The sequence below is a fragment of the Lithobates pipiens genome, unplaced genomic scaffold, assembly GCF_037356315.1.
Source record: "Lithobates pipiens isolate NorthernLeopardFrog02 unplaced genomic scaffold, aLitPip1_a1.2 Scaffold_3, whole genome shotgun sequence".
Taxonomy (NCBI): Eukaryota; Metazoa; Chordata; class Amphibia; order Anura; family Ranidae; genus Lithobates; species Lithobates pipiens.
This window is the reverse complement of record NW_027507790.1, coordinates 178,315,308-178,334,491: the sequence shown is the minus strand read 5'-3', so window position 1 is coordinate 178,334,491 and position 19,184 is coordinate 178,315,308. Positions and strand designations below refer to the sequence as shown.

General features: G+C 44.3%; 1 protein-coding gene across 1 annotated transcript in view; it reads right to left on the bottom strand.

Moving 5' to 3' along the window:
- Positions 1 to 19,184, bottom strand: part of ANKDD1B (ankyrin repeat and death domain containing 1B) — a 98,316-nt gene that overhangs the window by 58,046 nt on the left and 21,086 nt on the right. The window contains exons 2-3 of the mRNA XM_077462560.1: positions 15,931 to 16,034; positions 13,503 to 13,601 (exon numbers count right to left, since the gene is read on the bottom strand). Of these exons, the coding sequence (XP_077318686.1) occupies positions 13,503 to 13,601; positions 15,931 to 16,034 (203 nt within the window). The remainder of the gene's footprint in view (positions 1 to 13,502; positions 13,602 to 15,930; positions 16,035 to 19,184) is intronic.

The window sequence follows — 19,184 nt, the reverse complement described above, 5'->3', positions numbered from 1 at the left end:
ATAAAGGTACAACATTTAGCAACTCTCATGGTTGATGATTAAAACAGGCATCTAAGTATGCAGGCATTTGGGGTAAAGCTGTCCAAATAGACCATCCTTCGCACCACCGGCTCTCACTGCTGTCAGTCTGCAATCATGACCAGGAAGACTACTGTACAGTACAGCAATCTGAAAGTGAGGCTTGATGTGGACAGCTTTACCCCACATGCCTGCATACTTAGATGTGCCTGTTTTAATCATCAGCGAGTTGCTAAATGTTGCACCTTCATTTAATGTAACCATATTGCTACACTTAGAGGCGCCTCTCTTCTCTTTTATAATCAGTTGTGACGTGATGCTACTTGTTTATCAAGTCAAAATGTATTTAAAATTTTTGCTTGTCTTGCAAAACGCTCTAAAATCAAGTTACTCTCAAACCAAGGTTTTACTATGTATATACAGTGGAACCTTGGATTACAAGCATAATCCGTTCCAGGAGAATGCTTGTAATCCAAAGCACTCGTATATCAAAGCAAATTTCCCCATAGAAGTCAATGGAAACTAAGATAATTCGTTCTACATGGACTTCTATTGCATGCAATATCGCATCTGCCCAGAGATGGGGGGCACCAGAGAGACTCTGAAATACTCAGAGACCGCTCGGATACACTAGAAAACCCTCAGAAATGCTCAGAAACACTTGGGAATTGAGTATGTCTGAGCATTTCCAAATGATTCCGAGTGTCAATGGTGCCCCCGCGCTTCTGGCCAAATGCGGTACTGCACACCACAGAGGCTTGAATCCTGCTCGTTTTGCAAGACAACACTCGCAAACCGAGTCAAGATTTAAAAAAAAAAAATAGCTTGTATTGCGAAACGCTCGTTAACTGCGTTACTTGCAATCCGAGGTTCCACTGTATATTAAACTAATAGTACATTGTCAAATTGTAAACCCTTTGTGGTGGGATTGTAGAGGCAATCATACAACTACTAATGTATTCAAATATTTCATATATTGAGAAGCGCATGCGCGGCAACGTCCAAGATGGCCACTTTGACCAGGAGCAACGCTCCAGCCTTGTAGCCCGCACAGCAGCCTTCTGAGCCCTCGTCCCAGTTCAGCAACACCACCAGCCAACCGGGAAAATACCCATCCACCACCTGATGTAAGCAGGCTCAGCCCGGAGGAACCTGTCCCAGAAATTGGACTCTACAGCAGCGCAGCTTGGCCATTCCAAAATGGCGGCCGCATCCACAAATCACAGCCTGTGCAGAAGAGGAATCCATAGCAGACCAGGATCAAACTGCTTAATCAGCCTTACACCAGAATGCGGCCACAGTGAGTACTCCACTGCAAGTGGCCCCCTCCCCCGCATCCACTGAATCCCTGTTAGGGAGATCATTGAGAGGCCCTGCTATGACGCCATAAGAGGGGCTGCTGACCATCCCGGACCCCTGGGAACAGGAGACCCGAGATGCCACTCTCACCCCCTCAGACTTTCCCTCCATGATGGCTGCATTTTCCAAAATGCAAACTAAGGCCCCATCCCAAACTGCGGCCCAGATCACAGCTTCTATTCATGCTGATCTGCAGCAAATAGGCACAAGAATAGAAGTAATTGAGAAGAAAGCAGACCAAGCGGTTTCTAGAATTAACCAGAACTCTGCCAGAATCCAGGATCTATTGGACCAACTAGAATCAGCAGTCTCCAAAACTGATGACCTCAAAAATAGATTGAGATACTACAACTTCAGAATCAGGGGACTACCATAATCTGTTAAAGAAGTCTATTCAGCAGTTCAAGACTTTATTAAAGGTCTGATCCCTGACATCCCAGCACACCGTCTGGAACTGGATAGAGCTCATAGATGGATATCGCTACAACTATTACGCTCTGATGGTCTCCCTAGAGACATTATAGTAAAACCCCACTTCTATACAGTTAAAATGGAAGTGATGAAGCTGTCCCGCGCTGCAGATATGCTGGAAATCATGGGTCATTTGATTCAAATCTTCGCAGACCTTTCGCCATACACGGTACAAAACCGTTACTCCAAATCCTGGTGCACAAAGACATCACATACAGATAGGTTTGCCCGCTGATAGTTTTCCCATTGGAATTCCAATGGCATTCCGCTCAAACTGTCTTGCCTACACGCGGTCACACCAAATTCCGACCGTCAAGAACGTGGTGACGTACAATACGTACAACAGGACTAGAAAAAGGAAGTTCAATACCTAGTAGCCAATAGCTTCCATCACGTAGTTGAATCTGAGCATGCGTGAGTTTTTACGCATCGGAATTGCATAGACACGATCAGAATTTCCGTTTTTCCATCTGGAAAATTGAGAACTTGCTATCAAATTTTTGCTGGCGGGAATTCGGCCAGCTAAATTCCGATGGAGCATACACATGATCGCATTTTCCGAATAAAAGCTCTCATCGGTCTTTTGCTGGCCAAGATTCCGATCATGTGTACACGGCATTACAGTTAACTGTGCCTTTGAAATGTTTTTTTAATCATATTTTTATTTCCACATGTGGCTCTGGATCCCTTTATATCCTGCAACGCCCACATTGGACTCTACAGTTAAAGGAAACCCAACGAGCCACAGCAGCTCACTTCATGATGCATCCCCAGCTGGGGTGTGGTCCTCCTCTCAAATAATTCCACAGATCAGTCTATGGCAGCCGTCTCAAGTTCTCCCATGGCCGATAGCAGGCGTCACGATGAAGCTTACCGTCCCTATACATTTTACATCAAGGTGACACATGTTGTTGAGTGGGGGAGTGGGGGAACGGTTAAGCGGACCTGGTTGTTCTCCATTGCAATTCCAACAGGGATCAGACTATAAGTTCATTATAATGTTACTGTTTATCTTTAAGGTGGGGGCGACTGGAGTGGTCACAGTGCGCCTCCATCTGACGCTGATAGGAGAGTTTAATTTTTTTCTTCTGTCAGATTCAGATTACCTAGTCCTATTTAAGACAACTTTGTTTACTTTTGGGTAAAGGGTTGGGAAGGTAGGATTCCCTCACCAGCCCTAATGGGATTGGGATTGCAATGAAAATTTGTTTTCTAATGCTTCTTTTTTGTGTTCTTTCACTTCTTTCTCTCCCCTCTTCTGCCTAGCCTCCTCTCCCTCCTGTCCCCCACTCCTAACAGTGCCTCGATGGAATTTCTACCTAAAAGTACACAGGATCGGGACACCATGGAACGCATACAGCCTTCACTCTGCCAGGGAAGCTACCTTCAGCTAGTAAGTAAGCTCAATTTACAGCACCCTCCTCTCACCTGAACCATGTCTAGTACAACACCTACAGATCTGAAACTCCAGATCTTCTCCCACAATGTGCAGGGACTTTCCTCCCCAGTAAAACTAAGCAAAATACTTCAACAGCATCATATGCTAAAGGAAGATGTTCTGTTGTTACAAGAGAAGCACTTCCCAGCTACATACAACCTCTCATTTCTCCACAAGAATTTTACTCAATTCTACTTAGTAACCACAGAGAACAAAAAGAGAGGAGTAGCAGTTTGTTTCTCTAATGCCTTGTACACACGGTCGGACTTTCCGACGGAAAATGTGCGATCGGATCTTTTTGTCGGAAAATCTGATTGCATGTGGGCTCCATCAGACCTTTTCAGTCGGAATTTCCAACACACAATGTTTGAGAGCAGGACCTTGAAACCTCTCCTTAGACAAGTCCAACTTGCGGTTACCAAAAGCCAAGCGCCCCCACCCCCCCAGACGAAGCCTGAAAGTAGCACAGACCCTACAGGCAAATGGGCTCCTTGTGGGCTCCTCAAATGGTGACAATACAGTGCATGCATCCTTAACGATCAGCTATTGGCGTGGAAAAAAAAAAAGCAGAAGTGGCCTGAGTCTGTTGTTGTGCCATACTCGCACAGGTACTCATTGACGGCCCTCTGCTGCATGTATAGCCGCTGCAGCATTGCTAAAGTCGAGTTCCACCTGGTAGGCATGTCACAAATCAGGCAGTTTACGGGCAGGTGGAATTCCCCTTGGAATTTGAGCCATCCGAGCACTGGCTGTAATGGCTACAGACTCTCCTGGCCAGCTTTAGCACATCTTGCAACTCTGGGTGCGTATTTAGGAAACGCTACATCACCAAATTGAGGACATGTGTCAGGCATGGCACATGTGTCATTTTTCCCTTTCTAAGGGCGGACAGGAGGTTTAAGCCATTATCGCACACCACCATTCCTGGCTCCAGCTGGCATGGTGTGAACCACCTCTGGGCCTGTCCCTGCAGAGCTGCAAGAATCTATGCTCTGGTGTGGTTCCTGTCCCCTAAACACACCAGCTGAATCATTGCATTGCACCTTTTAGCCTGACTCATGGAATAGCCCTTTGACCGCTTAGGGGGTACCTGATGTTCATAGAAGAATTCTGCAGGGCATGGAGGTGGCGGAGGAGGGGGTAGAGCTCACAGGTCTGGCATCATCACCACCAGCTTTATGGAGACATGGGGCAAAACAAGCTGCAGCACCGAGCCCTGTCCTGCATCCTTTCAAGTTGCAAGCAGCGTTACCCAGTGTGCTGTGAACAAAATATTTCGTCCCTGCCCATGCTTGCTGAACCACGTGTCAGCAGTAAGTTGGATTTTACAGCTTACTGCCTTGCTCAACAATGCCAGAACATTCCCCTGCATGTGATGGTAGAGAGATGGAACAGCCTTACGTGAAAAATAGTAGCGACTGGGAACCTGCCATTGAAGTACAGCACATTGTGCAAATTCACGGAAGGGGGCAGAATCCACCAGGCTGAAAGGAAGAAGTTGGAGAGCCAACAGCTTTGACAAGCTTTCATTTAGATGCTGGGCATGTGGGTGGCAGGGACTGTATTTTTTTTCCGCTGAAGCAGATGGGGCAGAGAAATTTGCCGGCATGCTGCTGGCAGATGTGCTGCTAGGACCTGGGACACCTTGTGCTATACCATCATCCGTGTCAGTGGAGGCTGCTGAGAGGTAATGACTCGGTATAGCAGGGGCAGACTGAAGTGGGTAAGGAGGAGGAGGGACAGATTTGTGCCCCTTTTGAGAGGCTTTTAGGTGCTCTTGCCAATGGGCTGAGTGGTTGGAAGTTAATTGCCTTGTTAAGCATGTGGTACCCAAATGGCTGGTGTTTTTGCCACGTTTGATGTGCCTGAGACTCCGTTTGCAGAGAGTAACAGTGCGATCAGCTGCAGATGTGCTGAAAAAGGCCCAGGCACCTGAGCTTTGAGGAGGGGGCAGGGAGATAACAGCTGCTGAATGTGACGGATTAGGGTGGCTGCTCTCTACACTTTCTTGATGTCGGCCTCCTTGGGGTTAAGCTGCCTCACCTTCAGTTACCTCCTCTGCTATCTTGCACCCAAGTCGGATCAGAGAGTCCCTCTTTACATCAGACGTCCCCAGCAGAGTCCCTCCTTACATCAGGTGTCCCCAGCGGTGTCCTTCCTTACATAAGGCTTCCCCAGCGGAGTGCTTCCTTACATCAGGTGTCCCCAGTGGAGTCCCGATCCTTACATCAGGTGTCCCCAGCGGAGTCCCTCCTTACATCAGGCATCCCCAGCAGAGTCCCTCCTTTCATCAGGCGGACCTCTAGCGTCGGCAGTGAAAAATCAGGAAAAAAATGGATTTCCCGGGACACAATAAAATCTGGAAAAGGGTCTAAATCCCAGAATGTCCTGGGATATTTGGGACAGTTGGCAAGTATGTGTTTATAGTTGTGACCAAGAAGCTCAATTTTGGTCTCATTACTCCAAATGACTTCGTGCCAGAAGGTTTGAGGCTTGTCTCAAACGCTGTTTGGCGTATTGTAAGCAGGATACTTTGTAGTATTTGCCTAGTAATGGCTTTCTTCTGGTGACTCGACCAAGCAGCCCATCTTTCTTCAAGTGCCTCCTTATTGTACATCTTGAAACAGCCACACCACATGTTTTCAGAGAGTCCTGTATTTCACCTGAAGATGTTTGTGGGTTTTTCTTTGCATCCCGAATAATTTTTCTGGCAGTTGTGGTTAAAATTTTAGTTGGGCTACTTGGTCGTGGTTTGGTTTCAACAGAACCCCTCATTTTCCACTTCTTGATTAGAGTTTGAACACTGCTGATTGGCAAACTCAATTCCTTGAATATCTTTTTATAGCCTTTTCCTTTTTATACAGTTCAACTACCTTTTCCCGCAGATCCTTTGACAATTATTTTGCTTTCCCCATGACTCAGAATCCAGAAACATCAGTGCAGCACTGGATGAAAGATGCAAGGGTCTGTCAGAAGTCCAGAAACTCATTGACCTTTTATACACACACACTCATTACAAGAAAACAGATCACAGGTGAGGATGGTTACCTTTTTTAATAGCAGTTCAAACCCCTTTGTGTCAACTTGTGTGTGCATGTTATCAGGCCAAAATCACCAGGGTATGTAAACTTTTGATCAGGGTCGTTTCTGTTTTGATTATGATTTAAAAAAAATAAACATAGTTGATTGAAAATAAATGGCTTCAGCCAAACTCTAACCATAAGTGAAAAAAATGTTTTTGTGTTATTCATAATCTCTGAAAAATGGCCAAGAAATCATAAATTCTGCCAGGGTATGTAAACGTATGAGCACAACTGTATGTATATATATATATATATATATATATATATATATATATATATATATATATCTATATATACACACACACACATACGCACACACACACACACACACACACACACACCTCATTTTTTTCCTATATTTTATGTACTAATCTTTTAATTTATATTCATAACAAACACTGTTTTTATTATACAGTATATTGTTGTTTAATTGGTTCCATTGGGTGCATTTAAAGTCCCACGATTTTCTCCTCATGGGTTTTTTTTTTTTACTCGCTGAAGGTTCTCATTTACCCCGGTCATGGTATAGTTAGTAGTAGTTAGTCTCATATAACTAAACTCATACAAATAGCATTCACAGTTCTATTGAGTGTCAGAAACAAGTCTTGTTCAATGTGGCTACCTACTACATGCTATAATAATACAGTATTGTTGCATTCAGTACATGATTCAATATATCCCACTGTCATTTTTATTATTTCCCATATTAATATTTATTGAGATATTAAACACAATATTACCTCCCTACAAATTTACAATTGACATGGTAGACCTAAAAAGTTTCCTTCTGTAACCTACCAATGGACTGGCAGAGAAAGGAATTACTCACTCATTGACGACCATTCTCTATTATTCAACATTATCCTATAATCCTGTCCTATTGAAAAAAATGATGTCAATCCACTCACTGTTTTGTATTGGGCCTCTTTCACATTACCATGCTGCAGCCAAACTACAAACTGAGTGCAGTGCAGGGAATTCACAGTTTTTGTGCAGGATACCTGCGATTTCCCAAAGTCTTTTTATTATGTCCCACGTTTCTGGTGTGTTTTCTGAAAGTACACCGAAAGTTCTGCATGCTGCATCTTTGGTGCACTTTCAGAAAACATGCCAAAAAAAATCTATAGGAAACCATGTGCAACCCACAAGAAAACCGCGGGTATACTGCGTTGTGGCAAAACCAGTGTGAAAGCTGCCATAGTCAGTCCTGGTTATTTTTTACTACAAGAGCTGTATATACTTCAAATGTCTTAAGACCCTGAAACTCTGCTTTCATTTGTAAATCTATTCACTTTTATACATATGGACACCCTATATGCCCATCTGAACATAAAAAGGTATATTAGGAAACACAGTGGCCTAGTGGTTAACCCTTCTACCTTGCAGCATTAGAGTTCTCAGTTTGAATCCCAGTCAAGAGTCAACACTAACTGTATGAAGTTTTCTGCCACGCTCTAAAGACATGCTGGTAGGTTAATTTGCTGCTGTCTAAATTGGCCCTAGTGTGTGCATGTGAGATAAGGACTTCGATTGTAAGCTCCTTTTAAGTAGTTGTAAACCCTTACAAACCACTTTTTACTACAGGTAAGCCTATAATAAGGCTTACCTGCAGATACCATGGATATCTCCTAAACCTGCAGGGTTTAGGAGATATCCCCTGTATCGGCATGTGACGTCATCGGCACATGCGCACTTAAGCACCAGCTGGTTTGTGCCATTGCTTCAGCTGACGTACTGTTACTGGTGGGAGCTCCGGGAGCAATGTCGCCAGGCAGAGCAGCGTGCGGGGGCTTCGATCTACGGTGAGTATTTCATAATGAGCTAGTATGCCATGCATACTAGTTCATTATGCCTTTGTCTTGCAGGTTTGGTTTTTTTGTTTTTTCGTGGGTTTACAACCCCTTTAAAGGCAGACGCAGAGAATGATGTAAATATACAATATGAAAAGCACTGTGAAAATTGACAGTACTATATAAACACCTGATCTAATTTGGTGTACTGTACAACAGAGAGCAGGAGTATAGCCTGAAGTACTCTTAAATTCCCTAAGGTTGGGCTCACACCTTTGTGAATTGGATGTGGGTTCCCCGCATCAAATTCGCAATAGCAAGAGATTGTGACCGGCTATCTATGGAATTGGTTCACACATCTCCGCTGTGGCTCCAGTGCGAATTTGAACAGGATCCCTGTTCGACTTTTGGCCTGTTCAGTCCATTCAGTCTGAAATCAGATCTGAAACAGTGAATGGGGACGCACAGGACCGCTGCTGGGAGCCGCATCAGTATTAGGTGTGAACCCAGCCTCAAGGAGGGTTTTTTTTAGTTAACCATGGCTCTCACTTGAGCTGCAGTTTTGGGAAAGAGTAATGAATAAAGTGATAGATTTATTCCATAAGTTGAATAGAGTCAACTCTTGCAATAATTTGTTCAAAATGGAGATTGGAGGACTTTCAGTTACAAGCAGAATTTTTTATTTTTTTCCTGGCCCACCTCAGGTCAGCACATAACAGGTTAACGCCTCCTTTGGAGCCCCACATGACCACATGTTCCAAGCTGAATAAAAGAACGCTCCTCCACCAACTAAGATGGTTTTATTTGGTCAGCTCCAGGCCACATGTTGATTGCAGTTGGTAATTTGCTGCATTCTCCCCGCCAAACCTACAGCTCCATGTTCAGCTTCTTATGGAGTTGGAAGACCCTTCTAAGAACTGGGTGCCTTTTTGTGCCAAGGCTGGTGGCAAAATGATGCTTAAACAGCATTGAAATTGTACAGGTGTGGTATTATAAGAGCTCTGCAATGTCATCATTGCCTCTCTCTGAGTTTTTTTTTTACTATCTTTTAATATGCAGCACACCACACTGCTCTCCTGGCTTTATTGTCAGTCTGGGAGCAGCTGTGAATGGTGTCACAGGGTGCAAGGTAATGGGCAACACAGGATGGGAACCGCTGGTCTTGAAGGTCTGCAGACTGATTCATCTTTATGAAGGTCAGTCGATCAACCGAGTCGGTGGACCCTGTGATCGGTTACAAAGCCACCAGCAGCAATGAAGGTGCGTTCCAAAAGAACGCTGTACGCAGGACAGGCCAGTAGCTCAATTGGATACTGGGCAAGCTCTGGCCAGTGATCCATTCTCAAGACCTAGTAAGCCAGAGGATTTTAGGTGGGAAAGGTGTCCAAGTCTAACCTTGCCCCTAGGTAATCCTGCACCATGTAAATCAAACGCTGGCGATGGTTGCTGGAACCGATCATACCTTGGGGCTGCAGACTAAAAAACTGTCTGAACGCATTGGTCAGACGGCCACCTTCTCCACCGCTCCTTCTGACCGAAGCCTCAGCAACACGTTGTCCAGGACCAGGAGTTTGTAACCTCCCAGTCTCTGGGAATGTGTTGCACAGACCTTTCTGCAAGGCCTCCCGGAGATGTCTCATCCTCTGCTCCCTCTGCGACGGCAAGATAAGGTCGGCAACCTTACCCTTGTACCATGGATCAAGGAGAGTGGCCAGCCAGTAATGGTCCCTCTCCTTGATCCGAAGAATACGAGGATCCTTCCACAGGCTTTGCAGGATCGGGGAGGCCATGCAGCGTAGGTTAGCTGAGGCATTCGGTCCGGAGTCCTCTGGGTCACTAAGGACAACATGATCCACAGCTACCTCCTCCCAGCCACGTACAAGTCCACGGGTTTCTTGGGACTGTAAATCATCCCTACAAGACTGCTGATGCTGAGTGCCAGGCTCCATCTCCATGCTGACACAATCATCATCCTCCTCCTCCTCCTCTTCCTGTGTGATGGGTGGGACAGCAGGAACACTGTCTGGATAAAGGGGGCCTTGAGAGGCAAGGAAGTCCTCCTTTTCCTGCCTCTGTTATGCCTCAAGTGCCCTGTCCATTATTCCACGCAGCAAATGCGCCAACAGGTGAACAAAAGGTACAGTGTCACTGATGCATGCACTGTCACTGCTCACCATCCTTGTGGCCTCCTCAAATGGTGACAGGACAGTGCATGCATCCCTGATCATGTCCCACTGGCGTGGTGAGAAAAAACCGAGCTTCACTGACCCTATCCTGGTGCCGTAGTCGCATAGGTACTCATTGATGGCCCTGCAGCATGGGCAACGTTGAGTTCCACCTGGTGGGCATGTCACATATAAGGCGGTTCTTGGGCATTAAATGATCGGCGTGAATGCACACAGACTTTCCTGGCCTGCTTCAGGACATCCTGTAAGCCTGGGTACCTGCCCAACAACCGCTGCACCACCAGGTTAAGGACCACACAGGGCACATGGGTCAGTTGTCCCTGTCGGAGGGCGGAGAGGAGGTTGGTGCCATTGTCGCAAACCACCAATCCTGGCTTAAGCTGGCGTGGTGTCAACCACCTCTTGGTCTACCCCTGAAGAGCTGACAAAATATCTGCCCCAGTGTGGCTCCTGTCCCCCAAACAAACCAGCGCAAGCACGGCAGGGCATAGTTTTGCCTGCGTACTTGCGTAGCCCCTTGAACGCCTACGGAGCACTGCTGGTTCCGAGGACAGAGCACTGGAAGAGGCCATGGAGGAAGAAGAAGAGGAGGGGTGGAGGAGAGAGGTGTGCCACAACCAGTAGTAGCATTTTGGAGGCATGGTGGCGTAACAACCTCCAACACTACTGCACCTTGTCCTGCATCCTTCCCAGCTGCCAGAAGAGTGACCCAATGGGCCGTGAAAGACAGGTAACATTCCCTGTCCATGCCTGCTGGACCATGAGTCAGCAGTAATAGGCACCTTACAGCTGACCGCCTTGTCCAGCGAGGCAAGGACATTGCCTTCCACATGCCGGTAGAGAGCCGGAATTGCCTTCCGTGAGAAAAAGTGGCGTTTGGGGACCTGCCACTGAGGAACCGCACATTGCACAAACTCACGGAAGGGGGCCAAGTCTACCAACTGAAAAGGCAGCAGTTGAAGTGCTAGCAATTTAGCCAAGCTAGCATTCAACCGCTGGGCATGTGGATGGCTGGGAGTGAACTTCTTTCTACGGTCCAGCAGCTGGGGCAGGGAAATTTGCCTGCTATAATCGGACGTGGGTGTACTGCTAGCAGAGTGCCCGCAAGCACTTGGCTGTGACACACCTAATTCTATACCTTCATTCCTCTCAGTGCAGGTTTCAGAGAGGACTGAAGGTCTAGTGGGGTTGGAGATCCCAGCTGATGAGCAAGGAGAGGTCCGCTTTGTTCTTTGGTGTGGGTCTTTGAGGTAAGCTTGCCAACAAGCGCATGGGAGGTCAACATATGTCTGGTCAAGCATGTGGTGCCCAAGCGGCTGATGTTTTGCCCACGCGAGATACGCTTGAGACATATGATGCAAATAGCAGCGGTGCAATCTGATGCACTCGTCTCAAAAAAGGCCCATACCAAAGAACTTTTAGAATAGCGTGTGCGTATGGTGGATGTTTGTTACTAGTGCTACACCGCTACACAATATTGGCCCTATGGGGCGTTCCAGCAGTACTTCTCATGGAGACTTCACTGAACATACAGCTTCTGATATTTGCAACAGGATACCAGTGCAAAGACTCCGTCATACAAGATAGGTTGACATGGAATTTTGTTTGATCTTTGTCTCTGGTCAAATGAAATCTTTTATGGCAAGGTCAGTAACAGCTCCTCAATCCAATTAGACTATGTTTAATAGCCTGGCTATGGAATAGGCTAAACTACAGATGCAGGGATTTTCATATGAGGTTTTTCAGACCTTGGTGACCAGAAGATCAGCCATGAATACTACATAGGAGAGGATATGAAAGAAGTCTGTTTTGTCTGCTCAGCGAAAGCTTTCTCTCCTGTGTTCCCTGCTCTAGCCAATATCCTTGACATTTTACAGTCAGCACTAGAGGTTGGTCTGGCATACAACTCCATTTAAGGTATAGATCTCTACTTTATCTTTTCACAGGCTGCAGATGGGTACAAAAGCCAGTGACCAGATGCCTCTTCCAGATGACAATCCATATGACCTTAAGGGAAATCCTTGTTCCCTCTGTGGGACTTAGATTTGGATCTGAGAGCACCCTTTGCTCCAATAGGTTTAATTTCCTTTGAAGTACCTCTCAGTAAAACTAGTTCTCCTGACAGCAACTACTTTAGACATAAGGATGTTGAAGATTGCAACATTTTCCTGCAAGGGCCCTTTGATGTCTATTTTATTTTTATTTTTACCAGAGATAGTCTATCTCTAGAGTTCCATTTTAAAGTGGTATGCACTTTCCAGAAAATCTGGGAAGTAGTCCCTCCGAGTTTTCACACGAGAGGCACTGAGTGCACAACAGGAAGACTTCAGTTTTCTTACACATGGTCGAGTTACTAACGGTGTACTTGGTCAAAGGTGGAAAGTGTACAATCTTTTCATTTAGCCATCAGGCCCTCAAGAGTCATCCAATCTTGGGTTACCAGGATGATTAGATTGGTATGCAGGAAGCAGGCCTTTCTGCTCTGAAACAATTGCAAGCCTATTTGACTAGAGAGGGGGGAGCCTTTGGGGCAGTTATGCCAGGATTGCTTGGAAGATATAAGCAAGACTGGCTTCAAGGTCTGTGCGGCCTTCATTCAACCTTACAACTAAATATGCGACAAGCAATTTTGGGACAAGAGAGATCTATTCTTTCTGGCTTTAGCAGCTTTTCTTTCATTGTCAGTGTCCTTTTTCATTTGTTCTCTCCTGCCCTATATTAACTTTGGTATATCCCGTTATGTACTGATGTGGGTTGGGCCAGAAAACTGAAAATTGTTATCACTAACCATAATTTTACTTTCCTGCACATTCTCACATCAGCACAGAACTCCCTCCCTATTGGCCTGTCGCAGGCTAATTTATCGAACATCTTAGTTGTGGCGACCAGCTTTCTTTTATTCAGCTTGGAACATGTTGTCATGTGGGACAAAGGAGGTGTTAACCCGTTATGTGCTGACGTGAGGATGGGTGAGGAAAATTACGGTAAGTGATAAAAAATTTCCCTTTTATTGTACCAGCCTCTAAAACTTTGATCATCAACCCCAGAATACATGGTGTGAAGTCTAGTAATGTACTAATTTTTGTCTTGTTGAACAAACCTAAAAGTGTATAATTATTAATGCAAGAGTCATGTATACAGTAGTTCCTTCACTTACTTTATCAGGGACGTCTACTCTGGCTTTATGGTGCAGAAGAAAAGTCACAGCCTCGTATTTGCATCCAGCCACAGCGAAGTGAAGAGCTGTACGATTAAGCTAAGAAAAGGGAGAAAGAGTTTTTCTTCTGATCAGTCTACGTTACATATTGCGAATAAAAATAATAACCAAAAAATAATTTGTGTTAATTGAAAAATGTAGTGTATTTTCAGTGAGGCACTGCCATGTTTATATCAATGTAATTTTACATTTTACTTTCTCACTTTTTACAGGCTTGTTCTTCCATAATTTCATGATAGTATTGTTGAGATATCAGCCACAGAGGGAGTACACAATTTTTTGGAGAGTCATTTAATTTAGAAAACCCCATTCACACCACCTGCAATTTCAAAAATGGATGGTTCTGCAATTACTGGCCGACTTTCAACCCATGTATACATCTACTTGCCCGACAGAGGCCAGTCTCATGACTAGGGTTACCACTTTTCCATCAACTCAAACTCGAACACTTTAGCGCCGCACTGAATTTTTTAAATTTTTTTTGTAGTTTACAAAACAAATGAAAAACAAAATGTAATACAAATAGATGTAAAACCTGTATAACCTTTTTTTAAAATTGTGCTGCACCAAAACGCATGCTATTTTGTTACCATACGTTTTGCCACAGGTGAATGAGCACAAAAGCAAGAAGTGTGGTAGTGCCATTAAGGCTTAAAGGCACCACTGCACACAAGGTTGTGTGCGTTTTTGTGCATTGCAAGAATGCACACAATTTTGTGCATATTCCTGCAACACAAAAAAAGTCCACCTAGAACAAAGGCAATAAACTGAAATTCAAGGAGGCCCAGTTGCTAAAATTTTCTTCCAGCTGAGGTCCGAATTTCTCTCTAATATAATGTAAAAGTAGGTTCATCCCATCCATATTTCAAGTAAAAGACACTAGAACCAGGTTACATAAGGTGTCCCTATCAGAGTATCCTCCTTACATCAGATGTCACCACCACAGCCCTCCTTACACCAGATGTGCAACCACAGCACCCTTACACCAGTTGTGCAACCACAGCACCCCTTACACCAGATGTGCAGCCACAGCACCCGTTACACCAGATGTGCAACCACAGCACCCCTTATACCAGATGTGCAACCACAGCACCCAATACACTAGGTGTGCAACCACAGCACCCCTTACACCAGGTGTGCAACCACAGCACCCCTTACACCAGGTGTGCAACCACAGCACCCCTTTCCCCCTGTACTCACTTGCTAACTGCAAAGAATTTCCTGGCTTCTCTTTTTTCACACTCTGTGTTCTTTCCTCGGCATTGCTGCTGAGACTTTTCATTATGTTCCGGCTCTCTATTGCCACCTGCAGGCTGGAGAGAGAACACATAATCCTCTCTCCAGCTATGAGCCACGATCCAGTCTGAATAATGTGTCCGGTTTTCAAGGGAACTCAAAACCGGATATGTAATTCAAAACCCGGGCTGTACGGGTGAATCCCGTATAGGTGGCAACCCTACTCACGACCGACTTTTATCAGACGAGCATGCTGGAAAACCAGCCAATTGCTGCCAGCGCTGACTGGTGTGTTCGGGTTGGGGGGCGGTTCCACTATCAGAACACAATAGCACAGCGGGGAGATCACTGTACTAACATCACATAGTTAGTATAGTGACCTCCTAAGTTTTGGGGTTTTTTTCATTCAGCCCGCTTGGTTGAATCAAATAAAACTTCATTGTGTGTCAAGCATAAAATAATGTGTGCAACGTGTGGTGTAATGTGGATGGCCCTATAGACCTGCACTGTAAGAAAGAGCAGTAAAGCAGAATAATTGCAAGGAAAGTATAAAGCAAGGCTTGAACACATAAAGAATAAATATGGCTGCCCGTATGCCTGTATATATATTTATAAATTACACATTAATACAAATTATTTTCATCAAATTGATTTATTTTACATTTGTATCTGTAACATTGAAATGTGCCTTTTGAATTCAAGTAAAGTCACATTTTTAATGATTTTTTTGTATATTAGTTTGAACTGATGGTGATACAGTCGATGCAGGCAGGCTGGTACACTGAAATTTATTTTGATATGTTGTTAGTTGCACGGTCTATTATATATGAATTAACCCTTAATTTTTTTCTAATTATGTGACTTCGACCCAAGTGAAATAGGAAAATTAGCTTTACATCCCTGATCCTGTCCTTTGCAAAATATATGAATGCTCAGAGTGTCATATCTTGCTGCAAATTCTGTAATGAAAAAAAAAGAGCTAGAGCAACCTCAAACAGGACAGATGAGTGTGCAAACAAAGGGTTTTATTTTTATAGGGATGGTTTAGATTAGAGGTTAAACACAGGGTTAGCGCAAGGGTAGCCTTTGAATAGGACACTACTACCACCAAGCTACAAGGACGGATACTTACAGCATTTCTAGAATTGATGTTCACTCTCTGTTCTTTGAGCTGGATCATTTTTTCCACATCATTTGCCTTGGCTGCTTGATGGAATTCCATTTCAGTTTTTAGCACTAGATAAGATAAAATATGGGTGTAAACATTGTGCATAAGATTTCTGTCTATTGATTTAATGATGCTGGTATGCTGCATCTGTATGATTGAGCAGGCTAAATCAGAAACTATTATTTAACAATATTCTGTGCAAATCATTTTAAAGCTGAAGTTTAGATTTGGCAATTTTTACAGCTGCATCTGTCCCATTTGGATCAAAGTAAGTATGTATGTGTCATACCTGTTGGTTCCCTATGGAAATTGAAAATCTAGTAGACACCACTACTACAAGGATTGCCGCTATCTTCTGGGTCTCGTGCCAAGTGGCTGCCCTATTGCCCTATTGCTTACTGAACACAGGAGGTCACCTGCTCAGCACAAGCACCATTCAGAGAACACTTTTTTTTTTTTTTTGGCTTCACATTTTAATGTAAATATAAATTGTAGGTAAATAAACTGGCAGCATTTTAATATTTTTTAATGTGAAGTACTTGGTTGTCAAAAAATGTAAAGTCCAATTTCATTCAGTTTCGAAACACCTGCTGTACATTTACATTTGAAAAGGTATTTCTTCACAATACTTATAGATACAGAGATGAATAGGGGCTTGTTTTAGTGCGCTTAACCAAAGCTCCCAACTGTCCCTAATTCGTCACCTGAAAGAGCTCTAATTCTCTCCTATGTAAATCCACCAACCACGTTATAAAAAAATGTAATGACTTAGATAGCATAACGGCATTGAGACGCACTTTATTAAATAAAGGCAATTCACTCACAAAAGATTAAAAAACAAAAGCTCCTCACTGAGTCCCAGTCAGCTGCTGTGGGAAATCACTCTAGTATAGTTGCCTAAAAGAAAGCTGATTGCTCTGCTTAAGCTTGTCTTCCATTCACAGCCCAGATCAGCAAGTAACCGACACTGCTAGCCTCACTCTGATGTGTTTCATTAATACAAACTTTGTCAAGAGGATGACAAAACGCAACTTCTTTTCAATACATTTTTATTCAAAAGTTTGTCAGGATACAAAAATAATATCCTTGCATATAGATCTTTACACTCTTAAGAGGTTATCAAATGTCTAATCCATACGGCTGCAACGTAAAAAAATGACAACAAAAATTATAGTTAAGTAAGGCTACTGCCCACTCGTACCTGAGCGAAGTACTTATAACTTCTTGGTTGAATCAAGTTGCAGCACCATTAGTATATTTCAAGATCAGAGCCCTTGATACCAAAGGAGGTAAGGTATTTAGAGTGAGTTAACATTGCTCCTCCATCGGAGTCAAGAAGAGAGAGGCTCTAGGGCTTGCCCTTTGCATCCATACATTGAATCATTAAACTTAAAAAGAGAAATGAGGAGGGGAAGAGGAGAAGTAAATTAGAGTAAAACTAATTAATATAAAATAAAATAAGGATGGGGGGGGGGGGGGTGAGAAGGGGAGGAAAAAGAAAAAGATAAAGTTCAGGAATCCAAAGTAGGAGTCATTTCCCTCGGCCTGTGCCCCCCACCATCCAGTTCTACCAACTATGGGGCTTGGAGGTACTTAATCCAGGGGGACCACACCCTGTCAAATCTGGCCCGTCTGTCTTTAAGGTTACTGGTCAATTTTTCATTGACCATGATCCAAGAAATGTTATGCTTTACCAGTGCAAGACTGACCACTGGAGTTTTCCATGCTCGTGCTATTATAATTTTAGCTGCTGAAAAAATAAAAAAAGATGAGAGTTTGGAGATGTCTAGGGGTCTCGTCCAGCAGGTCCGCAAACAGCGCCATCTTAGGATTTTTAGGTAGATTTTGTCCTGTCACTGAATAGACCAGGGTAAATATTCCTATCCAAAAGCGCTGGACCTTAGGACAGGACCACAAGACATGTAACATAGTACCCTCTTGCCCGCATCCTCTGAAGCAAAGGGGTGAAGTGCCAATGTACATTTTTGCCAGCTTCACCGGAACAAGGTACCAGCTGGACAGCACCTTGTAGTTTCCTTCCACCAGGGAAGTATTGGGTATTCTCTTGTGCACCATGGTCGACCATTGCCCCCAAACCTCCTCCTCCAGAGTCTCACCTAAATCGCATTCCCATGCTGTTTGGTATGAAGGCTTGGGCTGTTGATTATTGAAAAGGGCATAGAGCTCCGAGATCCCTCCCCGGTACTCAGGTCTGCATAAGCATTTCTTTTCAAACAAGGTCCTAGTGGTTATGTCTATCAGGTCAGTAGCTAGGGATTTTATGAAGTGAGTAATTTGATGTAGACGGAAAGTTTCCGTATGGGGCATCTGTAATGTCTCCCGGTAGTAAGCCTGTTGCCTGATCCCTTTGTGATCTATGAAGTGTGCTATCCTGTAAAGGCCTTTGTTAACCCACAACGTAAATTGTTGGGGATTTTGCCCTGGAGGAAAGTGTGGGTTATTGAGTATAGGGGCCAGAGGGGAATGAGGAGATCTCAGCAGGTATAGTTTGCACACCGTGTCCCACAGGACAAAACGCAACTAAAGCCCCGTACACACAGGTCTAATGTCGGGAGACATCGGTAAGTTAAAAAAAAATGTCTGACATTCGGCTCGTGTGTATGTCGATCTGTCCGACAGAAGCCAGCCAAGCATGCTGGAAAACCAGCAGCTGACAACTCCCGATCAGCCAATGGCAGAGAATTTTGATCAGAGTGTTCTGACGGGGGGGGGGGGGGGGGAGGCAACCCCCTGTCAGAACACAACAGCTCAGCAAGGGAGATCGCTGCACTAACTTTGCATATTTAGTGCAGCGGCTCCGAAGAGAGATGACGATTTTTTTTTCATTCAACCCAGTAAAACTCATAGTGTATAATAGGCTTTAAAGTCTGTAATGACGAAAAGCATCGGGGTGTGACTAGCAGTGCTGATTACTTGCTGATCTGGGCTGTGGATGGAGGATGAGCTAATGCACAGTGGCTGAATCAGAAAAAAATAAAATATATGTATATATACACTATGTTATCAAAAGTATTGGGACGTCTGACTTTACATGCATATTAACTTTAATTGCTTTCCAGTTTTAGTCCGTAGGGTTCAATATGGAGTTGGCCCACCCCTGACAGCTATAACAGCTTCAAATCTTCTGGGAAGGCTGTCCACAAGGTTTAGGAGATGCGTCTATGGGAATGTTTGACCATTGTTCCAGAAGCGCCTTT